At 38.8% G+C, this 27064-nt stretch overlaps 1 protein-coding gene across 1 annotated transcript in view; it reads left to right on the top strand.

Annotated features, from left to right (window-relative positions):
• Positions 1–27064, top strand: part of CYB5R4 (cytochrome b5 reductase 4) — a 118969-nt gene that overhangs the window by 25852 nt on the left and 66053 nt on the right. Inside the window, exons 3-4 of the mRNA XM_068985336.1 lie at positions 6367–6467; positions 15521–15602. Coding sequence (XP_068841437.1) covers positions 6367–6467; positions 15521–15602 — 183 coding nt within the window. The remainder of the gene's footprint in view (positions 1–6366; positions 6468–15520; positions 15603–27064) is intronic.

The raw sequence follows: 27064 nt of genomic DNA, 5'->3' as shown, positions 1-27064 counted from the left end.
GTGTATATGTGTATTAGGACCCCACTTCATAATGAGAGATATGCTTTGAATATAAAAGACAAGAGTTGAAAGTAAATGTGTAGGAGAAACTATACTATGTAAAAAGTAAATATATGGAATTCCATGAATGTCCAATGGTTGGGGCTTGGTGCTTTCATTCCCTGGGCCCAGGTTTGACCCCCTAGTCAGGGAATTCTGATCCTTAAAGCCATGTGGCATGGCCAAAAAAGACCAACCAGTAACTATAATAAGATGGGCTATATTGATATCAGATGAAAACTATTACCAGACAAAGAATATTACTAGAGCTAAAAATATTTTGTAGTGTTGAAAGGGTCATTAGTAACTCTGTTTATAACCAATAACAGTTTCAAAATATATGTAGCAAACATTAATAGAATCAAAAGAAAATTCAAATTCACAGTCGTTGTGTATATTAAGCATCTTCTCTCAGCAATTGTTAAAACTAGATAAACATCATGTATAGTTTCATTTCATTTCATAGGTAAACATCATATTCAAAAGTTTCATTATTTTATCTCCAAAATAAAACAATGAAAATAATGTGCCATTTCTTTACTGAACACAAGATGGCAGAGTAGTCACAATACTTGCAAAAATGGATCTGCACTGAATACAATGAAATATGCCATATTTTACTATGTGAACACACCTTTTTTCCTTCATTTATTTTAGAGCCAATAAAATGAACAGTGGTGATTAGTGTAATACATAGGCATACCACAGTATAGTATCATAATACTTTGTACATGTGTGGTAAACATTAAATAAATTTTTGTTGGATGAATGTAATGTGGGGCTTTGGAGTTACATTTGTTTTTGAATTTTAAAACAAAAATTATTTTAAAATCTAATTATAAAAATAACACTTTTCCTTAATAGTGGTAGTTCTCAGACTTTTTGGTTTTAAGATCCCTTTACTCCTTTAAAAATTATTGAAGATCCCAAAGAACTTTTGTTTATGATATTCATATCTATTGATGTTTAGAAATTGAAAGAATATTTAAATTTAATAAAAAATAAATTTACTGTATATTATCATAAATAATAATATTTTCATGAAAAATAACTATGTTTTCCAAAACAAAACATAGTGAATAAGTGGCATTGTTTCACATGCTGGCAATTATCTTTAATGTATGGCTTTGTAGGTGACAACTATATTCTGACAGCCCCTTCTGTTTTTAATCTTATGCACTTGTGAAAGAATGGGATTTTTAGAAAAGCAGGCAGCATCTTAGTATCACTATGAAAAAGTTTTGATCTTGGACCACTGAAAGAGTCTTGAGCTGTGGGGGAACCCCTCAACTGTACTTTGAAACTCCCTGACTTATAAAATAGAACAAAGAAAAAATGAAACATTATTAGTTACAGTTTGTGGCCATGGGGATACAGTTTCCTCCTCATGGTGGGCTATAAAAGGGTTCACATATATGGTTACCTAACCTGAAAAGTTATGAGAGCCTCCTCTGGGAGATAGATTAATAGATATAAAATATCACTTGAGTCTTATATTGTTCTGTGTCATCTAGAGCTAGGGGTTAAGAATAGTTTGGAGCATGCTGCATTCCAGTTCTGAGTTCAGTTATTTGAGATATGAGGTGTGATTCAGGTTCTCTAGGTGGCAAAAGGCTTTTCGTCTCTAACCAGAGTTGGAGAAGTGATTAAAAAAAGAGCTCTCTCTCTGGAACTAAACTTCACCCATTGCTGCAGAGAATGGAAGATGATCTGGCAGTTGAACATAGATTGCCATATGACCCAGGAAATTCAATCCAATGTATATACTCAAGAAAAATACAAATATATGTCCACATAAAGACATGTACACAAATGTTCATAGCAGCATTATTCATCATAGCTAAAAAGTGGAAACAAGTGTTCCTGAGCTGATGGGTGGATAAATAAAATGTGATCCATCCATACATGGACTATGATTCAGCCATAAAAAGGAATGAAGTACTGATACATGCAGCAGCATGGATGAATGTTGACAATAGTATACTAAGTGACAGAAGGTAAACACAAAAGATGACATATTGTGTGATTCCACTTATGTAAAAATGCCCAAAATATGTAAGTCTGAAGAGACAGAAAGTACCTTTGTGATTACCCAGGGCCAGGGAGGATGGGAGAATTGCTCTCTGAAGAATGTTTCTGCATTTTGTTAAATTGTGGTATGTATTATATGGTCCATGACCCCTATATAGGGAGTCATAATTTTTCACAATATCAGTATCAAAAGCTTGAAGGGAGTCTCCCCTGTAAAGAACTGATGAGTCTCTGTTTTTTTGTTTCCATTTTAAGACTTTTTAAGATCAAATCATGAGACTTCTGTAAGTAGTATCTCTTTTATCCTTAGCTGCTAGAACTTCAGGATCACTTTTAATTGCTTAGTCATAGTGACTTTAGGTTTGGCAACTGGTATGTTTTTGTTACACTTTTTAAAATTTGTACACACAAACTTACACAAGCTTGAGATTAATGTATTATGATAAGATGCCCGTAGTCTTTATCAGTAGCAGTTGGGGTTTAGATTTAAATGTACAAATTTAAATGTACATGGAAAACTAGAGGCAGTGTTTGCTAAGATGGAAGAGCTCTTTGCATGTAAAATGGCAACATTAGTATTCAGGTTATACCTGAAATGATATTGAAATGTCTCCATCAATAACTTTCAGGTAACAAAAGACATATTAATACATCTCTGATCAATAAGTTGTAAAGACTGTCATTCTGTGATTGATTTGATAATTTTGAAGTGGCTAGTTTTTATTCTAGGAACTTACGTGAGAGCTCAGAGTTCCAGATATATAACATAAACAAGATAATTTAGTTTGATAATATTAGAACAGATACTGCCAGTGCATTGCCTAAAGAGGTCAGTGTAGCTGTTTTTCTGAGTGTGCTTTTAATTGCACTGCAGCTCTGCTAGGCTGAATTAGCTATAAAATGTACCCCCTGAATATTGCTATGGCATTTTTAAATTATATGTTCCTAATGGAACTGATTTAGTTTTAGTAAGTGACTCCTCTTTCTCTTTTTTCTCCCCCAGCTTCATTGAGATTCAGTTGACCTATAACATTGTGTAAGTTTAGGGTGTACAACATTATGATTTGGTATGTGTTTATGTTGTGAAATTAAGTTGCTGTTCTTCACAGTGGTCAGCCAGTCCATTTCTTCTATCTGCTCCTGGTTGGGGTTTCAAAAACAAAATACAAAAAATAAAATATCAGCACAAAGGAGAGGATAGACAGGTAGGTAAGTCAGTAAGTAGCCTCCTTAAATCGCCCTCTACCACTGAAAGTCATCCATGTAAATAATCTGAAAGCACCAGTTGGGCTATGACCAGAGGATCCTGGTCTCAGCTGAGTTTCACACCATTTGGGACTGATGTTTCATGAATCCATTCCTACCCATTCTTGTTCTTAATGTTATTATTAGGATTTAGGTTTTGCAAAATTTATTAGTAGCCTAGCATTAATGAGATTGTATGCAGTCATGTCTGACTCTTGGCAACCCTACGGACTATGGCCTGCCTGGCTCTTCTGTCCATGGGATTTTTCAGGCAAAAATACTGGAGTGGGTTGCCATTTACTCCTCTAGGGGATCTTCCTGACCCAGGGATTGAACCCAAGTCTCTTGCACTGCCTGCAGTGGCAGGCAGATTCTGTACTGCTGAGCCAGCTGGGAAGCCCGTGGTGTAAATAGAATACAGTAAAGCATGAAGGAAAAGCATAAAGCTAGGTTCTTTGTGACTTTTTCTTCTGCCACAGTCAGAGGTCTAAGTTTTAGTTGGTAGGAAATGCTTCTGGGGGAAAAAAATGGAAAGAGATAAGAGGGAAGAAGAAAAAGAGGGAAGAGAGAATCTCTGAACCAGGGGAGATGCACCTGTCGCATTTTGGGACAGGTTTGAAAGTCTCATAATTAGCAAATTACTAATACTGCCAAATGTGGTTGGATCTAACATTTCTTGGGCTTTAATTCCACACAGTGAGGGATTTTATAAGCATTCCTAGTTTTGTGTATTTGAAGGGGATGAGAAGTTCTTCAAGTCTGGAATCCATCAAAAAGGAGGGTAGGTTATGAGAGGATGAGGGTCGATGTAAAGAACTGGGAGACAGTCAAGAACACATGGGAGATACAAGGCTCTCTGTGCTGATCAGGGACAGCTGTTAAGCTGCCTGGTCATCTCTCTGCTGTTGCTGAAACACATGGAGTTCCGTCAGATTAGATGATCATGTGTTATAGATTTCATGTTCCTGAGAAACACTAGAACTCTGAATGTTTGGAATGCATTCTGTGTCTTTAAAAACCTATTGGGAATAACTCTAATCCTAATCATTACTTCAGACATTTGTGGTTTGTGGGACTTCAGAGCATTAAACAATAGCAAAAATTCCTTCTAAATTGGCTGGGAAAGGTTTATGGGGAAGGAGAGAGGAGGATGCTCTACCAGTTTCCCCCCACCACCACCATTTTCCTGACTTATTTGGAGGATTGCTAAAAGAGAGATTTTGTGAATTTACCTCTCTTTGTTGCCTAAATTGTCTTTAAGTAATTTTATAAAGCAGTTCAGACTGGCTGGTTATTTTCCAAAATTAAATTGGTGGGGAAACTGCAGGTACCCTTCTTGGGTTTGAAATTTAACTACTTTCCTTCCAAGGTGATTATATAGGATGAACATCTTAAATTATCTGAGTTTATTTAAATTCATGGAAGTCATTACATAAAGAAGGATTAGTCCTGGAAATAAGAAAACCAGTTGTTCTCCTTGCACTCTTAGGTGTCTCGAAAGGCTAGGTTTGTCTACTATCTAGTTTTCAAATAAAGGATTAAAAGAAGTTCATTTCCTTGGGAAGACTATTCAGTGAGCTCTTCTCCTCTATTTGTTACTTCCTATTCTTCCTTCTTCTTAAAAGATAAAAATGTTAGCAGAAGGTGGACTCCTTCCAGGGTCCAAGAGTGGACTCTTGTCTAATACTTGGGAATGAATCGTCCAAGGAGACACACATACTGACAGAGCAAAAGACATCATTGGAAAGGGGAACCTGGGTGGGAGAGTAGCAGGGTGAGAGGACCCAGGAGAACTGCTCTGCCATCTGGCTCGCAGTCTCAGGCTTTATAACAGTAAGGTTAGTTTTCCAGGTTGTCTCTGTCTAGTCATCTTACTTGTGCCTGTGATCGCATCTCTCAATCAAGATGGTTTCCAGTGCAAGGGTTTCTGGAAGGTTGGCAGGTGGGGTCTCCTTCCCCCTTATGCCCTCTCCTGAATTCTTCCAGCTGGCAGTAGTTTTGTCAGTTCTGGGTTCCATGTTGTGAGATAACACTCAAGCAGTTATTATCCTGCCTGGCCATGGCAGGAATGTTTCTGTCAATGTTTCCCTAACAAAAATATAGTTAAATATATGAACAGATGAAATAAATATTTGGGGAAGATGAAAGAATTCTTAAGATCTAAACAATAATCTTGGTTCCTTGAACAAGTGCAGAAAAGAATTGTGCTTGCTTTCACAGAGTGTGCCTCAGTGACCCAGTCCCCATCTCTCATCCTTTGCTGAGATGATCGATTTATGTTGACAGCTCCATTCTTTTTCATCAGATTCTCCTGCCAGGGCAATAGAGGATGATGTGATAATACGAGAGATAGAGGTGGGGGGAGAGGGATGAGAGGAGAGAGAACTTTTAAAATATTAAATTCAGTGTTTCATGATTTTGTGTGTGTGTTGGGAGGCAGTTCTCTTATAGGTCTTTTGCACATCTTGCAAGCTGAGGCACTGACTGTCTTGTTCTAGCCACCTTTTCAGAAATTTTTGTGTGGTGATCATCCTTCCATGGTACAGCTAGTGTTTCCTTCTAGAGCAAAGGAGACGTTTGTTTACTGTTCAGTATAAACAGAGGTCATGCCTCCCTCCAGAACAAAGGGCAGGTGTATTTACTGCCCGTTTTAAAAGGTTCGGGGCTTCCTGTGCTCAAGGTTCCTTTTCCATCATGCAGCATGTTGAGTGTACAGCTGCTTATCTGGCCTTCTTCACATAGCTCTCTGGGAATTGGGGCTCAGGAAACTTACGTAGATGCTGAATTTTCTAGTTACTGCTACTGATGTAAGTACTCAGCTATCCTTTGTCTCTAACCTGGGAGTCTCGTGTTTTCTGTCAGGACCCATGAAACTAGCAGCCTAACTTGTTAGCTTGCAAGTATGGTGAAACCTCAGACCCTTTATATCCTTGATACTTCTAAGTAATGGTTTGTTAAGTAGGATGTATTTGGAAAAATTTATTGAAACATCTACTATATACAGTTTTTAAGAAGTTCATTTAGGGTATTATTTCTCCTTATTTGATGTAGGCTTTGTTTATAATGTCAGCCCATATATGGAGTATCATCCTGGCGGAGAAGATGAACTTATGAGAGCAGCAGGATCAGATGGTACTGACCTTTTTGATCAGGTAAGGTGCTGAAAGTGATCATTCTATCCTAGTGGGACCACACTCTCAGGTTCAGTAGTGTGGCAGTGGTAGAGAGAAAGAAAACAGTGGCATAAATTTCAGATGTGTTGGCTTGAAATTTGAAGTGTGGGAAGTTGCTCATAAATAGCAACTGCTCATTTAATTTGCCTTTGAGTTATTTTTCTAACATTTTAGAGTTGCTCTCAAATCTGTATCTGAGAGTCTATGTGTAAGTGTTTGCTGCCTTCTCTGCTGGCAACTGTTCACTCAGCTTTTATCAGTTTTGATCATGGTGATGATTGACTAATGAGGGCAGTAACTGTTAGAGAAAACAAGTCACTTAGCTTCTTGGCTCTTAGTCTTTAATTGTTTGGGGATTGTTACATAATCAGCCTGTTTTGTCATACTCAATCTGTATGTTATGTAGAAAGATCATTAATGAATAGGAAACATTTTTCCTAGAGTGATAGCAGAGATTCTGTATATATCAGAAGATATTTAAATGAGTCACTTTCCCCCCTTATATTTATTTAAGTGATTATTTCTTATACTATTTAAAAATTATGTAGTATGTGATAACTACTATCCTTTGGCTGAATTGTTATCTTTAAACAACTATCTTGATAGGAACAGAAATTTGCCTTCCTCTGACGAAAGCTTTATTTTGTACTTTAATTAATAACCATGTTTAATAACCATGATTAATAACCATGTTGTAGTACTGGACTTTACCAGTTGAGATATCTGAACCAGTTGAGTTATTTTTAGAGTTGCCTTCTGAACAAATGAACTTTAATTTCTGTTCCTCTTATGTTCTCATCCATTTGGAGATTTATTTTTTTTACCAGGCTACCAGAAATACAATTTGTTTTGTATTTTAATGTACTTACACGCACCTGCTTAAATAGCCAAATATCATTTGCTATTAATGTTTTTACTGGTTTGGAGAAAAGTCATTTTTGCTTATCAGTGATGTTAGGATTCTCCTGTGAGGCTCTTGTTAATTTAAGGTAAATTCCCATTGTAATTTGGTATTGGTTATCTGCTACCAATGCAAGTGAAATAGAAAAGTTTGGGAACATTTGCCAGGAAAATTTATCTACCAGATTTTCATCTCCTGTGTGTCAACTGGGGAAAAAAAAAAAAAACAATGTGAGAATTGTGATTAAGTTTTATTGGTAGCAAAATGAGAACTGTAGTCTGGGAGACGGCATTTCAGAGAGCTCTGAGAAACTGCTCCAGTGGGGTTGCGGGAGAGGTCATATGTTTTTAGTGAAGTGGGGCACATGTAGTCAAGCTCATATTTTGGCAGAGGCTTGCTGTTAGTCACAAAGAGCAGATGTCACTCTTAGTGATTTTAGTGATTTTCTAAGTGTGAGAAGATGTAAGAATTTAGGCTCATAAAATCTTCTCTTGAAAATGTCTAACTCTCTGAAGGCCCTTTTTGCCAGTTTTTACCTGGACATAGAGTGTCTCATTCTTGATCTGTGCCCTGAATTCCTTTCAGTGTATGCTGAAGGTCAGTGGCTACAGTGGCTAGTGACTTCATCTTTGTAGAGGCAGATGGCAAGAGACAATTTTTAGTTGGCTTTTGTAACCTCTTGATTGCTGAATGTACTCTTCCATAGATGAATTTCCAGTAACATCTAGTCCTGTTTATATTTCTTAGTGTCATGTGATTGTAAGGACCTTATTTAAGCTTGTTTGGGGGGAAGTCATAAGAACTACTATATTGTTAAGTTCTCTAGCAAGTTCTACAATCCTTTTGTTGACTGAAGGAAAAAAGAAAATGCACTTGGGGCATTACTGTGAACTATCAGAAGCAGTCTGTCAGATAGCTTTGAGAAGCTGTTCCCAAAGAGGTAAGGGAGAAACCAGGATTTATAGGAATTTTTGCTGGGGGAAAAAAAAAAAAAAAAAAACATCAATTGAATATCAAAAGATTATTACTAATCACAAAGAGAAAACCTCTCAAGTTAAAGATTTTAGTGTTTTTCTATGTATGAAAGTGAAAGTGAAGTCGCTCAGTCATGTCCGACTCTTTGCAACCCGGTGGACTATATAGCCTACCAGGCTTCTCCGTCCATGGGATTCTCCAGGCAAGAATACTGGAGCGGGTTACCATTTCCTTCTCCAGGGAATCTTCCTGACCCAGGGATCAAACCCAGGTCTCCTGCATTGGAGGCAGACGCTTTAACCTCTGAGCCACAGGGAAGCCCCTTTTCTATGTATAAGAAGATCAATTACTCCTTTTTTTTTTTTTTTAACTTTACAATATTGTATTGGTTTTGCCATACACCTTAACTCTCTAGAGCCAGTATCCTCTTTTTCTCCATCCTGAATTCCCCTTGGTGGGTGGTGATGGTTTAGTCACTAAGTCATGTCTGAGTCTATTGCTATTCCTATGGACTGTAGCCCACCAGGCTCCTCTGTCCATGGCATTCCCCAGGCAATGCTGGACTTGACTACCATCTCCTTCTCCAGGGGATCTTCCCAACCCAGGTCTCCTGTATTTCACATGGATTCTTTACTGACTGAGCCACCAGAGGAGCCTGAATTCCCCTTAGGGCACCCCATAGCAGGCAGCTGTCATGGTTGATTGCTTTATGGCTACAAGATCCTTGTTTATTAAAATGGCAGGCTGCATTCTTTGTCCACGCTAGTTACCAGATTACTGCATTCCCCTTGTTTGTTTATGACTTTTCCTCACCACAGAAGGAAACTTTATATTCTAGAAACAATAGTGAAACTTCTTGTATCTTTAATATCTAGTATTTGAGTTGTACAAAGAATGTTAAGTAATCTCTTTACTGTCAGACTTCTGTCTAGTTTTTTTCTCACTCCCGATTACTTGCTTAGTATATTCAGTTGTTGGATGGACAGTGTGATAACCTGTTGATACTTGAGCTTAGTGCACCCTCAGATAACATCAACTCATATTCTTCTTCCCTTTTTTCCCCTCTCTGTTTCCTGTTTCTGGAAATGAGAACTTGAAACCACTTGAGTAATCTTTGCCTTCTCTCATTTTGTTATTGAATCGGTCACCTGGACTTGTGCCCGAGTGTTAGCCTAGGCCAAGACTCCTTGTCTGAACCAGGAAGGTTCTTTTTTTGCTCAGATTTGTACAACCAATGACAAAACCAGTGTTGAGACTGCAGCAGCACAAGCTTTATTCAATGGTCAAACGATGGAGAAGCAAGAACTAGTTCTCAGATCAATTTCTTGACCCTGCTCAGACTGAGACACCATATGTATAGAAGGTTGAGGTAAAACGGAGGGAATTCGGTAAAGAGTGGGAGGAATAGTAATGACTTTTCTGAAACAGGGGTGTGGCTTGGATCCAGCCCTGAGGCAACGCTCGTTTTCAGTCCTTTTTGGGGTGCTTCTAGTTGTTGTCATGGCAGTTGTCAGCTGTTGTGGCACTGGGGGATATGTGCCTTAGCGTGCTAATGTATTACAGTGAATGTATAAAGAGGACTCAGTCCACTGGAGGTCAGCAGGTCTTCTGCCATTTGGGCCTGGTTGGTTATAACCGATTCTTTAGAAAGTTCTTTAGGAGCAGCTTCATCCTTTTCTAATTGGGCCAGAAACTCAGATAAGGGTAGTTAGTTTCCACATGAAGGATGTGCAGTGTTAAGATTCTGGGGCAACACTCTTGGTAACAAATGTGCCCCAATATCCAATTTCTGGTGAGATTCTGTCTTTAAATATTGTACCTTTCCTCTTTCCCCACTGCCTCTAGTCAGGTCATCATCACCCTCTCTCACCCTAGTGTTTGAATACTGTCCTGATACCTCTACCTTCAGTACCGTTTAGATAAAAGACAACTAAAGTAGTATTCTCAGAGACAGTTGTCTTAGAACCTTGCTCTACAGCTCTCGGAGGCTCACCATTGGCAGTTGTTGACTAAAAAATAGTCACAACCTGAAAAGTGAGAGTTCTTAGGACTTCATTCCCGGAGGCAGCATCTCAAGTAGCTCTGAGAAATTGCTCCAAGGAGGCAGGGAAGGAGTCAGATTTTATAGAAGTGTGCAGCAAAGGGGGCAGATAGTCTGAACATGAAAGACTATTGTAAATTAAGGAAAGACAGATATCTCAAACTAAGAAATTTAGCGCTATTCTATATATGGGACAATGACAGACTTTATTTCCTTGGACTCCAGATCAGTACAGATGGTGAATGCAGACACAAAATTAAAAGACACTTGTTCTTGGAAGACAAGCTGTGACCAACGTAGACAGTGTATTAAAAAGCAGAGACATTACTTTGCTGACAAAGGTCCATGGAGTCAAAGCTATGGTTTTTCCAGTAGTCATGTATGGATGTGACAGTTGGACCATAAAGAAGGCTGAACGCCAAAGAATTGATGCTTTGGAACTGTGGTGTTGGAGAAGACTCTTGAGAGTCCCTTGGACTGCAAGGAGATGAAACCAGTCAATCCTGAATATTCATTGGAAGGACTGATGCTGAGGCTGAAGTTCTAGTACTTTGGCCACCTGATGCAAAGAACTGACTCATTGGAAAAGACCCTGATGCTGGGAAAGATTGAAGGCAGGAGGAGATGGGAGTGACAGAGGATGAGATGGTTGGATGGCATCAACGACTCGTGGACATGACTTTGAGCAAGCTCCAGGAGATAGTGAAGAACAGGGAGTCCTGGCGTGCTGCAGTCCCTGGGGTCACAAAGAGCTGGACACAACTGAGCAACATGGAAGACACTAGCTTCAGGGTTTACTGAAATAATTTCTTTCAATGAAGTGTTTCTTAGCTATCTAGGGCCAGCATCCTGCGCCCATCTGTTTTTACACACCCTATCCCTCATCTGTAGAGAGTGGCTGTAGCCTGATAGGAAGTATTCTCCTTTTTTAATTCCCTTTTAGAACTAACACACAAAAAAGATGACCTTATCATTATAGGGGACTGGAATGTAAAATTAGGAAGTCAAGAAACACCTGGGGTAACAGGCAAATTTGGCCTTGGAATATGGAATGAAGCAGGGCAAAGGCTAATCGAGTTTTGCCAAGAGAACGCACTGGTCATAGCAAACACCCTCTTCCAACAACACAAGAGAAGACTCTGCACATGGACATCACCAGATAGTAAACACCGAAATCAGATTGATTGTATTCTTTGCAGCCAAAGATGGAGAAGCCCTATACAGTCAGCAAAAACAAGAGTGGGAGCTGACTGTGGCTCAGATCATTAAATCCTTATTGCCAAATTCAGACTTAAGTTGAAGAAAGTAGGGAAAACTACTAGACTATTCAGGTATGACCTAAATCAAATATCCCTTATGATTATACAGTGGAAGTGAGAAATAGATTTAAGGGACTAGATCTGATAGATAGAGTGCCTGATGAACTGTGGACAGAGGTTTGTGACATTGTACAGGAGACAGGGATCAACAACATCTCCATGGAAAAGAAATGCAAAAAAGCAAAATGGCTGTCTGGGGAGGCCTTACAAATAGCTGTGAAAAGAAGAGAGGCAAAAAGCAAAGGAGAAAAGGAAAGATAGAAGCATCTGAATGCAGAGCTCCAAAGAATAGCAAGAAGAGATAAGAAAGCCTTCTTCAGTGATCAGTGCAAAGAAATAGAGGAAAAGAACAAAATGGGAAAGACTAGAGATCTCTTCAAGAAAATTAGAGATACCAAGGGAACATTTCGTGCAAAGATGGGCTCAATAAAGGACAAAAATGGTATGGCCCTAACAGAAGCAGAAGATATTAAGAAGAGGTGGCAAGAATATACAGAAGAACTCTACAAAAAAGATCTTCAGGACCCGGATAATCACGATGGTGTGATCACTCTTCTAGAGCCAGACATCCTGGAATGTGAAGTCAAGTGGGCCTAAGGGAGCATCACTATGAACAAAGCTAGTGGAGGTGATGGAATCCCAGTGGAGCTATTTCAAATCCTAAAAGATGATGCTGTGAAAGTGCTGCACTCAGTAGGCCAGCAAGTTTGGAAAACTCAGCAGTGGCCACAGGACTGGAAAAGGTCAGTTTTCATTCCAATCCCAAAGAAAGGCAATGCCAAAGAACGCTCAAACTACCGCACAATTGCACTCATCTCATGTGCTAGTAAAGTAATGCTCAAAATTCTCCAAGGCAGGCTTCAGCAATACATGAATCATGAACTTCCAGATGTTCAACCTGGTTTTAGAAAAGGCAGAGAGAGGAACCAGAGATCAAATTGCCAACATCTGCTGGATCATGGAAAAAGCAAGAGAGTTCCAGAAAAACATCTATTTCTGCTTTATTGACTATGCCAAAGCCTTTGACTGTGTGGATCACAATAAACTGCGGAAAATTCTGAGAGAGATGGGAATACCAGACCACCTGACCTGCCTCTTGAGAAACCTATATGCAGGTCAGGAAGCAACACTTAGAACTGGACATGGAACAACAGACTGGTTCCAAACAGGAAAAGGAGTACGTCAAGGCTGTATGTTGTCACCCTGCTTATTAAACTTCTATGCAGAGTACATCATGAGAAACACTGGACTGGAAGAACCACAAGCTGGAATCAAGACTGCCAGGAGAAATATCAATAACCTCAGATATGCAGATGACACCACCCTTATGGCAGAAAGTGAAGAGGAACTAAAAAGCCTCTTGATGAAAGTGAGAGGAGAGTGAAAAAGTTGGCCTAAAGCTCAACATTCAGAAAACGAAGATTATGGCATCTGGTCCCATCACTTCATGGAAAATAGATGGGGAAACAGTGGCAACAGTGTCCGACTTTATGTTTTTGGGCTCCAAAATCACTGCAGATGGTGACTGCAGCCATGAAATTAAAAGACGCTTACTCCTTGGAAGGAACGTTATGACCAACCTAGACAGCATATTGAAAAGCAGCAACATTACTTTGCCGACTAAGGTCCATGTAGTCAAGGCTATGGTTTTTCCAGTGGTCATGTATGGATGTGAGAGTTGGACTGTGAAGAAAGCTGAGCACCAAAGAATTGATGCTTTTGAACTGTGGTGTTGGAGAAGACTCTTGAGAGTCCTTTGGACTGGAAGGAGATCCAGCCAGTCCATTCTAAAGGAGATCAGTCCTGGGTGTTTTTTGGAAGGAATGATGCTAAAGCTGAACCTCCAATGCTTTGGCCACCTCACAGGAAGAGTTGAGTCATTGGAAGACTCTGATGCTGGGAGGGATTGGGGGCGGGAGGAAAATGGGACGACAGAGAATGAGGTGGCTGCATGGCATCATCTACTCAATGGATGTGAGTTTGAGTGAACTCCCTGAGTTGGTGATGGACAGGGAGGCCTGGCGTGCTGCAATTCATGCGGTTGCAAAGAGTCGGACATGACTGAGTGACTGAACTGAACTGAACTGAGCTAGGGCTTACTGGCGTACATGGGAGGGATGTAATGGCTGATGACTGTGACACCCTTAAGTTCCTCAGCTAACAGCTGTTTCATTGCAGGCATTGTTCTCCCTCTTGGGGGCCCACCAGGCTCAGAAATTCACATTTGAAAGCCTGAAGTCCCTGATGGCTTTTTCATCCTTGTTTATTAATGTGGCAGGAGATATCCATTTCACACAATATAATACATTTAAGGTCATTAGTCTGGCTTTTGAGGGCCTAAAAATAATGTACCAAGTAAATATTCTCAACATGCACCTTGCTTTGAGCAAAGTGAAGTGCTTTGAGTGAATCGTTAGCTTTGACAAACTCTGTACCTTTGCTTCTTTGAATATCTTTCTCCTTATTCTACCTGTTAAAATTCTACATAGCCCCAGAGGTGGTACTTTACACATAACTGGATACTCCATAAATATTTAGTAAATAAAATTTCAATTTCTATTAGTGATTGTCCATTTATAATTATGTATGTATTTTTTACATATTTTCTATTTTAGTGTACATTTATATATTCAGGAAATGTACATAAAGATTCTGATGACAGTATTATTTGACCTGATTATTTTAATTATTATATAGCATTTATTGAATAATATATTATGATTTTCTGTTATGATCTTTTACAATTGGTCTTTTAGGTTGTTCCCAAAATTTTGCTAATATAAATAGTGCTATGATGAGTATATTGGTGCCTGGATCTTTCTGTATATGTAAATATTTTCCCAGGTAAATTCCTGAATTACTAAATAGGAGAGTTGCATATTTTAAGATTTTTAGTGTATATTGAGAAGGTGTCCTCCAGAAAGGTTGTTTAAATGTAATTCCCATTTTTAAGTCTGGCAACAAATACTGTTAGTTGTTTTCCTTGAGGTGAAAATCTCACTTTATTCATTTTGAAGAAAATGTCTATCAGATACCCAAGTCCAAGTAACTAGTGTATAGGTCATTCATTTTCTTTTACTTATAAACAGCCTTTCAAGAAAAAACACAGTTTGATATGCAAATCAAACAATTGCCTAAATGTTTTTCCTCAGGGAAACCATCTTACTTAGCAGCATAAGTATTTTTGAGAACTTCCCATTTGTCACACAGCATGTAAAAAAGGTCCTGAAACCAAGGGTTCAGGTTTAAGAAAGTTGTTTCTTTGTTTTTTTCTAATTATGGAAGGATATTCTCAAATGAAATCAATTCCCTCCATCCCCATGAGTCTGTGGTGGTGAAGAATATCATGATTGAGGCCATTCCCTTGCTATGTGCTAAGATGCAGTTTTACCCACATTGCTTTTTTAAAAACTGTTGCAAATGTCAACACAGTGAAAAAGGTAAATAACATCTTAGTGTTACTGAATTGGCCAAAAAGTTCATTTAGGTTTTCCCATAAGACATTATGGAAAAACCCAAATGAACATTTTAACCAACCCAATATTGACACTAGTCAAGACCTCATGGGTATCTGGGTGTTGGGATTCTCCAGAAGTCTATAGACGACACTTGGAGAACATTTTTCTAAACTGTCCCTGCATATGCTCTCATTCTGTCCCTCCCTTGTTGACTAATTGAATCTGCTTTTTAGTTTTTCAAAGCAGTGTAAGAATGTCTAGTTTTGATCAGAAGGAAATGGTAGCATCTCATGGAGTTGGAGTCATGTTGCTTTTATATTACTTTTCTCCCACGGTAGGTTCATCGTTGGGTCAACTATGAATCCATGCTGAAAGAATGCCTGGTGGGCAGGATGGCCATGAAACCTGCTCTTCCTAAAGGTACGTGGATCCAGGACTAAACTGGCATTGGTGTTTGACACAGGTGTACTATCTTTTAGAGGGATTTCAGTAAATAGATTTAAATAAATCACTAAATCATTCTCATTTCACTGGCCTCCTAGTCCAGCCACTATAAAGGCTTTTCTTTAGTTATTTAGAATGAAACAGTGACTTTACCTGAAAAATTTGACTGTTTTGAGAGAACTTTCCATAGTGTGGGGAATAAACATAATTGAAGTAAAAGGACTTTGTTTACTCGGTTTTTGTTAGTCTTTTGTTACAAGACTCTATGTAACCAGTCTCGTTACATACAGTAGCTTAAACGCTTGATTAGAGTTGACTTTTAGACTAGTTTCCTAGAGTGTAATTGTTTGAATATGTAATTGTATTCCCATGACTCAAAAATCAGAAAATATGAAAAGTTATACAGTGAAATTTTCCCTCCCATCTTTATCTCCCATTCCTTGACTATTTATCATAGTCAACCCATATTCTGATTTTAAAGTACTTTTTTGAAAAACCCGTTTCTTGCCCTTACCTTGACAACTGCCACTCTGCAATCAGCACAGTGTTGGAGAGCATCTCTTTACTCCGAAGCTTCTTTTAGAATAGTGCCCTTTGCAAAGTTTCAACATGCGATAAGAGTGGCAGAAGCAGTTTGCATGAGTCCTTTACTGTGGATGGATTGGAGTCATTTATTTTGAACAACTCTTGATTTTGACATCCAAAGTAGGAGTAAATTGGCTTGTTTGACCTGACTCTGCTACTATTTATGTAGTTAAGTGAGTTTTGTATTTCCAGGCTTTATTGATGGAGGCCTCCTTTGGCTGTGTCAACTTACCTAGATTTGAACCCTTGTTCCATGGCCTGTTGATGGTGCCATAAAGATAGCTCTTTCTATCACTGAGCCTCAAGTTTTTTTTTAATCTGTGCAAAGATTGATAGGGCTAATAATTCATATGAGTAAATCAGCATGATAGCAGTGTAACAGATATGCAAAAAGGCTTTTTTCTTTCTACTAATACTACTACAAAACAAATAAGCATTACATGTATCTAGGCAGACTTCAGAAGTATTGCAAGTTGAGTTGCAGACCTCCACAGTAAAGCAGATACCATAGTAAAGGAAGTCACATGAATTTTTTGGTTTCCCAGTGCATATAAAAGTTATATTTACCCTCTACTATAGTCTGTTAAGTATGCAATAGCAGTATGTCTGCAAAAACAATGTACATACCTTAATTGAAAAACACTTCTGTATTGCTCATCCTGTTCGTGAGGCCAGTTGTCTTCTGTTCATACCGTTTGCACTGTTTGCTGAACCCAGGGTAGGCAAGGCAAAAGCTACAAGGCTGGAAGGAGATTTGAGGCTCTATAAGAAGTGCAGACACGTTTATTCTCTCCTGGCTGGAACAGCAGCCATAACACAACCTCTCTCCTGGCTGATGCAGCAGCCATAGCAGCAGCCACAGCATAACCGTAAAGTAGCCATAAGAGAGCCATAACATAACCTCATATCACATAATCATGATGTCATTCCAGTGTAGCCTCAGTGCTGCATCAGCCAGGGCTTTCATGGTGAAACTCATACAGGCATGCCACACAAGGGAGCCTGTGACCAAGGGAACACCTCATGTGCAGGGCTAAAAGTGATCTCAGCTATTACATAATCATTATTTGCAAAACGCAGGGCAAGAGTAAGGGGCCTTGGGGCGAGAGAGCCTGACCATGCCATCCTGGCTAATTTTCTCTTTCCCTACAGCTTTATTACTGAAAAAAAAGCTAACCATCATCTGAACCTTCAGCAAGTTGTAATCTTTTTGCTGGTGGAGTGTCTTGCCTTGATTTTGATGACTGCTAACTTATCAGGGTGGTGGTTGATTCCTGGAGTTGGGGGCAGCTGTGGAGTTTCTTAAGATAAGACCACAATGGAATTTGCCACATTGATTGATTCTTCCTTTCATGAATGATTTTTCTGTACTATATAGACCTATTTGATAGCATTTTACCCACAGTAGAACTTCTTTCAAAATCAGTCAGTCCCCTCAAATACTGCTGCTGCTACTTTATCAACTGAGTTTATGTAATATTCTAAATCCTTTGTTGTCATTTCAACAATGTTCACAGCATCTGGACTGGGAGTAGGTTCCATCTCAGGAAACCACATTTTGTGCTGATCCATAAAAATCAACTCCTCATTCCAGAGAGGCGGTCCTAAGATGGCAGAGGAATAGGACAGGGAGAGCACTTTCTCCCCCAAAATTCATCAAAAGAACATTTGAACGCTGAGTAAATTCCACAAAACAACTTCTGAATGCCAGCAGAGGACATCAGGCACCCAGAAAAGCAGCCCATTGTCTTCAAAAGGAGATGGAGAAGTCTTGAGGCTACTGTAAAAATAAGACTGAAAACCAAAAGCAGGAGGCTTAAGTCCAAATCCTGAGAACACCAGAGAACTCCTGACTCCAGGGAACATTAATTGACATGAGCTCATCAAACGCCTCCGTACCTACACTGAAACCAAGCACCACCCAAGGGCCAACAAGTTCCAGAGCAAGACATACCACACAAATTCTCCAGCAACACAGGAACATAGCCCTGAGCTTCAATATACAGGCTGCCCAAAGTCGCTCCAAACCTGTTTACATATCATAACTCATTACTGGACACTTCATTGCATTCCAGAGAGAAGAAATCCAGCTCCATCCACCAGAACACCAACACAAGCTTCCCTAATCAGGAAACCTTGACAAGCCACCCAGACAGCCCCACCCACAGCCAGGAAACTCCACAATAAAGAGAATTCCACAAACTTCCAGAATACAGAAAGGCCACCCCAAACTCAGCAATATAAACAAGATGAAGTGAGAGAGGAATACCCAGCAGGTAAAAGAACAGGATAAATGCCCACCAAACCAAACAAAAGAGGAAGAGATAGGGAATCTACCTGATAAAGAATTCCAAATAATAATAGTGAAAATGATCCAAAATCTTGAAAACAAAATGGAATCACAGATAAATAGCCTAGAGACAAGGATTGAGAAGATGCAAGAAAGGTTTAACAAAGACCTAGAAGAAATAAAAAAGAATCAATAAATAATGAATAATGCAATAAATGATATCAGAAACACTCTGGAGGGAACAAATAGTAGAATAACAGAGGCAGAAGACTGGATAAGTGAGGTAGAAGATAGAATGGTAGAAATAAATGAATCAGAGGAAAAAAGAAAAATGAATTAAAAGAAATAAGGACAACCTCAGAGACCTCTGGGACAATGTTAAACGCCTCAACATCTGAATCATAGAAGTCCCAGAAGAAGAAGACAAAAAGAAAGACCATGAGAAAATACTTGAGGAGATCATAGTTGAAAACTTATGTAAAATGGGGAAGGAAATAATCACCCAAGTCCAAGAAACCCAGAGAGTCCCAAACAGGATAAACCCAAGGCGAAACACCCCAAGACACATATTAATCAAATTATCAAAGATCAAACACAAAGAACAAATATTAAAAGCAGCAAGGGAAAAGCAACAAATAACACACAAGGGGATTCCCATAAGGATAACAGCTGATCTTTCAGTAGAAACTCTTCAGGCCAGGAGGAAATGGCAGGACATAGTTAGTGATGAAAGAAGATAAACTACAGCCCAGATTACTGTACCCAGCAAGGATCTCATTCAAATATGAAGGAGAAATCAAAAGCTATCCAGACAAGCAAAAGCTGAGAGAATTCAGCACCACCAAACCAGCTCTCCAACAAATGCTAAAGGATCTTCTCTAGACAGGAAACACAAAAGGGGAGTATAAACTCGAACCCAAAACAATAAAGTAAATGGCAACGGGACCATACTTATCAATAATTACCTTAAATGTAAATGGGTTGAATGCCCCAACCAAAAGACAAAGACTGGCTGAATGGATACAAAAACAAGACCCCTATATATATATTGTCTACAAGAGACCCACCTCAAAACAAGGGACACATACACTGAAAGTGAAGGGCTGGAAAAAGATATTCCACGCAAATAGAGACAAAAAGAACGCAGTAGTAGCAATACTCATATCAGATAAAATAGACTTTAAAACAAAAGCTGTGAAAAGAAACAAAGATGGACACTACATAATGATCAAAGGATCAATCCAAGAAGAAGATACAACAATTATAAATACATGTACACCCAACATAGGAGCACCACAATATGTAAGACAAATGCTAACAAGTATGAAAGGGGAAATTACAATAACACAATAATAGTGGGAGACTTTAATACCCCACTCACACCTATGGATTGATCAACTAAACAGAAAATCAACAAAGAAACACAAACTTTAAATGATACAATAGACCAGTTAGACCTAACTGATATCTATAGGACATTTCACCCCAAAACAATGAATTCACCTTTTTCTCAAGTGCACATGGAACCTTCTCCAGGATAGATCACATCCTGGGCCATAAATCTAGCCTTGGTAAATTCAAAAAAATTGAAATCATTTCAAGCATCTTTTCTGACCACATTGCAGTAAGATTAGATCTCAATTACAGGAGAAAAACTATTTAAAATTCCAACATATGGAGGCTGAACAACATGCTGCTGAATAACCAACAAATCATAAAAGAAATTAAAAAAAGAAATCGAAATATGCATAGAAATGAATGAAAATGAAAACACAACAACCCAAAACCTGTGGGACGCTGTAAAAGCAGTGCTAAGGGGAAGGTTCATAGCAATACAGGCATACCTCAAGAAACAAGAAAAAAGTTAAATAAATAACCTAACTCTACACCTAAAGCAACTAGAAAAGGAAGAAATGAAGAACCCTAGGGTTAGTAGAAGGAAAGAAATCTTAAAAATTAGGGCAGAAATAAATGCCAAAGAAAAGAGACCATAGCAAAAATCAGCAAAGCCAAAAGCTGGTTCTTTGAGAGGATAAATAAAATTGACAAACCATTAGCTAGACTTGTCAAGAAACAAAGAGAGAAAAATCAAATCAATAAAATTAGGAATGAAAATGGAGAGATCACAACAGACAACACAGAAATACAAAGGATCATAAGAGACTACTATCAGCAATTATATACCAATAAAATTGACAACTTGGAAGAAATGGACAAATTCTTAGGAAAGTACAACTTTCCAAAACTGAACCGGGAAAAATAGAAAATCTTCACAGACCCATCACAAGCACGGAAATTGAAACTGTAATCAGATATCCTCCAGCAAACAAAAGCCCAGGTCCAGACAGCTTCACAGCTGAATTCTACCAAAAATTTCGAGAAGAGCTAACACCTATCCTACTCAAACTCTTCCAGAAAATTGCAGAGGAAGGTAAACTTCCAAACTCCTTCTATGAGTCCACCATCACCCTAATACCAAAACCTGACAAAGATGCCACAAAAAAAGAAAACTACAGGCCAATATCACTGATGAACATAGATGCAGAAGTCCTTAACAAAATTCTAGCAAGCAGAATCCAACAACATATTAAAAAGATCATACACCATGACCAAGTGGGCTTTATCCCAGAGATGCAAGGATTCTTCAATATCCACAAATCAATCAGTGTAATACACCACATTAACACATTGAAAAACAAAAGCCATATGATTATCTCAATAGATGCAGAGAAAGCCTTTGACAAAATTCAACATCCATTTATGATAAAAACTCTCCAGAAAGCAGGAATAGAAGGAACATACCTCAACATAATAAAAGCTATATATGACAAACATTATCTTCAGCAAACATTATCCTCAGTGGTGAAAAACTGAAAGCATTTCCCCTAAAGTCAGGAACAAGACAATGGTGCCCACTTTGACCACTACTATTCAACATAGTTTTGGAGGTTTTAGCCACAGCAATCAGAGCAGAAAAAGAAATAAAAGGAATCTAAGTTGGAAAAGAAGCAGTAAAACTCTCACTGTTTGCAGAAGACATGATCCTCTGTATAGAAAACCCTAAAGACTCCACCAGAAAATTACTAGAGCTAATCAATGGATATAGTAAAGTTGCAGGATATAAAATCAACTCAGAGAAATCCCTTGCATTCCTATATACTAATAATGAGAAAATAGAGAAATTAAAGAAACAATTCCATTCACCATTGCAACAAAAAGAATAAAATACTTAGGAATATATCTACCTAAAGAACCTAAAGACCTATATATAGACAACTATAAAACACTGGTGAAAGAAATCAAAGAGGACACTAATAGAGGGAGAAATATACCATGTTCATGGATCAGAAGAATCAATATAGTGAAAATGAGTATACTACCCAAAGCAATCTATAGATTCACTGCAATCCCTATGAAGCTACCAACGGTATTTTTCAGAAAACTAGAACAAATAATTTCACAATTTGTATGGAAATACAAAAAACCTCAAATAGCTAAAGCAATCTTGTGAAAGAATGGAACTGGACAAATCAACCTTCCTGACTTCAGGCTCTATTACAAAGCCACAGTCATCAAGAGAGTATGGTACCGGCACAAAGACAGAAATATAGATCAGTGGAACAAAATAGAAAGCCCAGAGATAAATCCACACACATATGGACACCTTATCTTTGACAAAGGAGGCAAGAATATACAATGGAGAAAAAACAATATCTTTAAAAGTGATTCTGGGAAAACTGGTCAACCACTTGTAAAAGAATGCAACTAGAATACTTTCTAACACCATACAGAAAAATAAACTCAAATTGGATTAAAGATCTAAAGGTAAAACCAGAAACTATAAAACTCTTAGAGGAAAACATAGGCAAAACACTCTCCGATATAAATCACAGCAGGATCTTCTATGACCCACCTCCCAGAATTTTGGAAATAAAAGCAAAAATAAACAAATGGGACCTAATTAAAATTTAAAGCTTCTGCACAACAAAGGAAACTATAAACAAGGTGAAAAGATAGCCTTCAGAATGAGAGAAAATAATAGCAAATGAAGCAACTGGCAGTTAATCTCAAAAAATATACAAGCAACTTACGCAGCTCAATTCCAAAAAAATAAATGACCCAATCAAAAAATGGGCCAAAGAACTAAACAGACATTTCTCCAAAGAAGACATACAGATGGCTAACAAACACATGAAAATATGCTCAACATCACTCATTATCAGAGAAATGCAAATCAAAACGACGATGAGGTACCATTTCACGCCAGTCAGAATGGCTGCTGTCCAAAAGTCTACAAGCAATAAATGCTGGAGAGGATGTGGAGAAAAGGGAACCCTCTTACACTGTTGGTGGGAATGCAAACTAGTACAGCCACTTTGGAGAACAGTGTGGAGATTCCTTAAAAAACTGGAGTAGAACTGCCAGATGACCCAGCAATCCCACTACTGGGCATACACACTGAGGAAACCAGAATTGAAAAGACACGTGTACCCCAGTGTTCATTGCAGCACTGTTTATAATAGCTAGGACATGGAAGCAACCTAGATGTCTGTCAGTAGATGAATGGATAAGAAAGCCGTGGTACATACACACAATGGAGTATTACTCAGCCATTAAAAAGAATACATTTGAATCAGTTCTAGTGAGGTGGCTGAAACTGGAGCCTATTATACAGAGTGAAGTAAGCCAAAAAGAAAAACATCAATACAGTATACTAATGCATATATATGGAATTTAGAAAGATGGTAACGATAACCCTGTATGCGAGACAGCAAAAGAGACACAAATGTATACAACAGTCTTTTGGACTCTGTGGGAGAGGGCGAAGGTGGGATGATTTGAGTGAATGGCATTGAAACATATATAATATCAAATGTGAAACAAATCTCCAGTCCAAGTTCGATGCATGATACAGGATGGTCAGAGCTGATGCACTGGGATGACCCAGAGGGATGGTATGGGGAAGGACGTGGGAGGGGGGTTCAGGATGGGGAACACGTGTACACCCGTGGCAGATTCATGTTGATGTATGGCAAAACCAATACAATATTGTAATTAGCCTCCAATTAAAATAAATTTATATTTAAAAAAAGAACTCCTCATCTATCAAGTTTCATGATGAAATTATAGCAACTCAGTCCCATTTTCAGGTTTCACTTCTAGTTCTCCTGTTATGTCCTCCGCATCTGCAGTTACTCACTCCACGATAGTCTTGAACCCCTCAGAGTTATCTGTGAGGGTTAGAATGAAGTTCTTCTGAACTCCTCTGAAAGTTTGTATTTTGACCTCTTCCCATGAATCATAAATTGTCTTGGTGGCATCTAGAATAGTTACTCCTTTCCAGAAGGTTTTCAGTTTTCTTTGCCAAGATCCATCAGGAGACTCACTATCTATGGCAGCTATATAGCCTTATAAAATATATTTCTTAAATAAGAAGACTTGAAAGTCAAAATGACTCTTTGATCCACAGGCCACAGAGTGGATGTTGTGTTGTTGTTGTTTAGTCACTCACTCATATCTTGACTCTTTAGTGACCCCATGGACTGTAGCCCACCAGGCTCCTCTGCCCATGGAATTCTCCAGGCAAAAATGCTGGAGGGGGTTGCCTTCCTCAAAGGATCATCCTGTCCCAAGGATCAAACCTGAGTCTTTTGCTTGGCAGGCACTTTCTTTACCACTGAGCCACTAGAGAAGCCTAGATGTTGTGTTAGCAGGCATGAAAAGAGCATGAATCTTGTGCATCTCCAAACTGTTTGATATAGAAAACTTAGCTTTCAGCCTGTCTTGTCTTTCATCATGCCTTCCTCACTAAGCCTAATCATTTCTAGCTTTTAATTTAAAGTGAGAGTCATGGAACTCATCCTTTCACTTGAACACGTCAAGGCCCTTGTAGTATTATGTTCATGGGCCTAATATCAAATTGTTATGTCTCAGAGAATAGAAACACTCCCAAGGAGAGGAAGAGAGAGGGAAATGGCCAGTCCATGGAACAGTCAAATCATACACATTTATGGATTAAATTTGCAGTCTTACGTGGGTATGCAGTTCATGGTGCTTCCAAATAATTACAGTGGTAGGGGCAGGAGGAGAAGGGGACACCCAAGGATGAGATGGCTGGATGGCATCACGGACTCGATGGACGTGAGTCTGAGTGAACTCAGGGAGATGGTGATGGACCGGGAGGCCTGGCGTGCTGCGATTCATGGGGTCGCAAAGAGTCGAACGCGACTGAGCGACTGAACTGAACTGAACTGAGTCGGACACGACTGAGCTGAACTGAACATCAGATCACTGATCACAGATCACCATAACAAATATAATAATGATGAAAAAAATTGAAATATTGCCAGAATTACCAAAATGTGACCCAGAAACCTGAAATGAGCAAATGCTTTTGGAAAAATGGCCCCAGTAGACCTGCTCTATGCCAGGTTGCCACAAGCCTTCAGTTTTTTAGGAATGCTATAACTGCAAAGTGGATAAAGCAATGCACAATAAACCAGGTCTGCCAGTACACCAAAGCAAATTACTTTGAACTTTAGTGTCCGACAGTTCTTCCAAACCAGGTTACTTTTGTAAACAAATACCTTTCTTTTCTTAATTGCTCCAGAGCTCACCAGATCACTGCCAGCAGGGAACACGTTCTTAACTAAAATTTCTAAGTGACTAACTTTCAGTTCAGTTCAGTTCAGTCGGTCAGTCGTGTCCGACTCTTTGCGACCCCATGAATTGCAGCACACCAGGCCTCCCTGTCCATCACCAACTCCCGGAGTTCACTCAGACTCATGTCCATGGAGTCGGTGATGCCATCCAGCCATCTCATCCTCTGTCGTCCCCTTCTCCTCCTGCCCCCAATCCCTCCCAACATCAGAGTCTTTTCCAATGAGTCAACTCTTCACATGAGGTGGCCAGAGTACTGGAGTTTCAGCTTTAGCATCATTCCTTCCAAAGAAATCCCAGGGCTGATCTCCTTCAGAATGGACTAACTTCACTTCACCCTAAATATTACATGTCTTGTTTACACAGTCTGATACTAAAGATCACATGCTTCTCTGTAATACCTTTCAGGGTGGTCAGAAAGTCTCCCAGCTCCTTAGGCTTCTGTGTCATAGGCATGAAAGAAATGAAAGGACTCTTAAGATTTCCTTCCTGCCTGCCTGGAAGTGAAAGACAGAGAACCTTCAAAATGTTTCACCAAATACAGCAGACCCTGTTTAAAATGAGCAGATTCCACAGGGAAGTTGCCAGGTTAAGGGGAAAAAAGTAGTTAGAAGGAGCAATTCAAAGTGATAAGCTAGTTCTCATACCTTCACTTTCAGAAAACACTTATCAGATACTCGAACTTAGAGCCACACAGGAATTTTAATGGTCACATAGGAAAAGAAAGATCAGATCTTGGGTTGGTAAAGGGAAGGAATTAGAACTGAGATCCCTGCCTGTGGCTTGGCTCCTGAAGTCTGTATAATCAGTGAAATGAGAATGCTTAACGGAAAAATCTATCCAACAACAAAGGGGGATGTCAGGATAGTCTGCCTTGACCTTGTTTATGAGGTGATGGGGGAGAGGAAAGAGAAGTTTCCTTTGAGAATTTGTAGCCACAGTCTTACCCATATATGAGTTGGGAATTCAAATATATACCACCTATGTAGTCCTAGAAACCTCAAACCGGAAGTAAAATGGTCTCCCATTACTGGTTTCCCAGGCTGCTTGGCAGATTTATAGATACCTTTTTAGTGGAAAAACTTTCAATCTAAAACCCTCAAAATTCCCACAGGTATAGAGCAGCAGTTATTAGTGTACAGTGAAAAATTAAACAATGCTTGAGGAAACAAGTCAGCAGAAATACAGAATTTCACTCCTTGGACTTTATTATTTGTATACAGAATAAATAATTTTGTTTGATGTGGTTAGGAAAATAAGAATAAATTAATAACATAGTAAAGAAGGAGGCTAGTAATTGTGTAGAATTGAAAAAAAAGAACCTTTGGAAATGAAAAATCGAGCTGGTGAAATAAAAAAGTGCATAACATGAATAGTGAGCGATTAGACATACAGCAGTCCAATGAACTATAAAATTGAGCAGCAGAAATTGGACAGGATGTGGTACAGAGAAACAAAATGGTAGAAAAACAGTCAAGAGCCACAGGGAATACAGTAATAAGATCTAACACTTATAATCAGATTTCCAGAAGGAAGTAGTAGTGAGAATGAGGAAGAGGCATCTGAATGGCTGAGAACTTTCCAGAACTGATAAATCACAAATGTCAGAGATAGCAAATTCACAAAATCCTGATCAAGATAAATAAAAAGAAATCTACACATATTCTCTTTGTAGTCAGCTTGAAGAACACCAAGACAATGAGAAGATATGAAAAACAGCCAGAGAGACACAGAGTCACTGAGAAACCAGTATATTGACAGCTAATTTACTCATGTAATTTACAAGCTGTTATCGCTAATTTATTAGAATATCAGTAGAAGACAGAAGCCAATAGAACATTACCTTGGATGTTCTGAGAGAAAATATGACAACATAAACTTATTTAGTAACAAGGTTGAAATA

Source organism: Capricornis sumatraensis, chromosome 13 (assembly GCF_032405125.1).
Source record: "Capricornis sumatraensis isolate serow.1 chromosome 13, serow.2, whole genome shotgun sequence".
Lineage (NCBI taxonomy): Eukaryota > Metazoa > Chordata > Mammalia > Artiodactyla > Bovidae > Capricornis > Capricornis sumatraensis.
The sequence above is the reverse complement of the archived record's forward strand: the minus strand, read 5'-3'. Positions and strand labels throughout refer to the sequence as shown.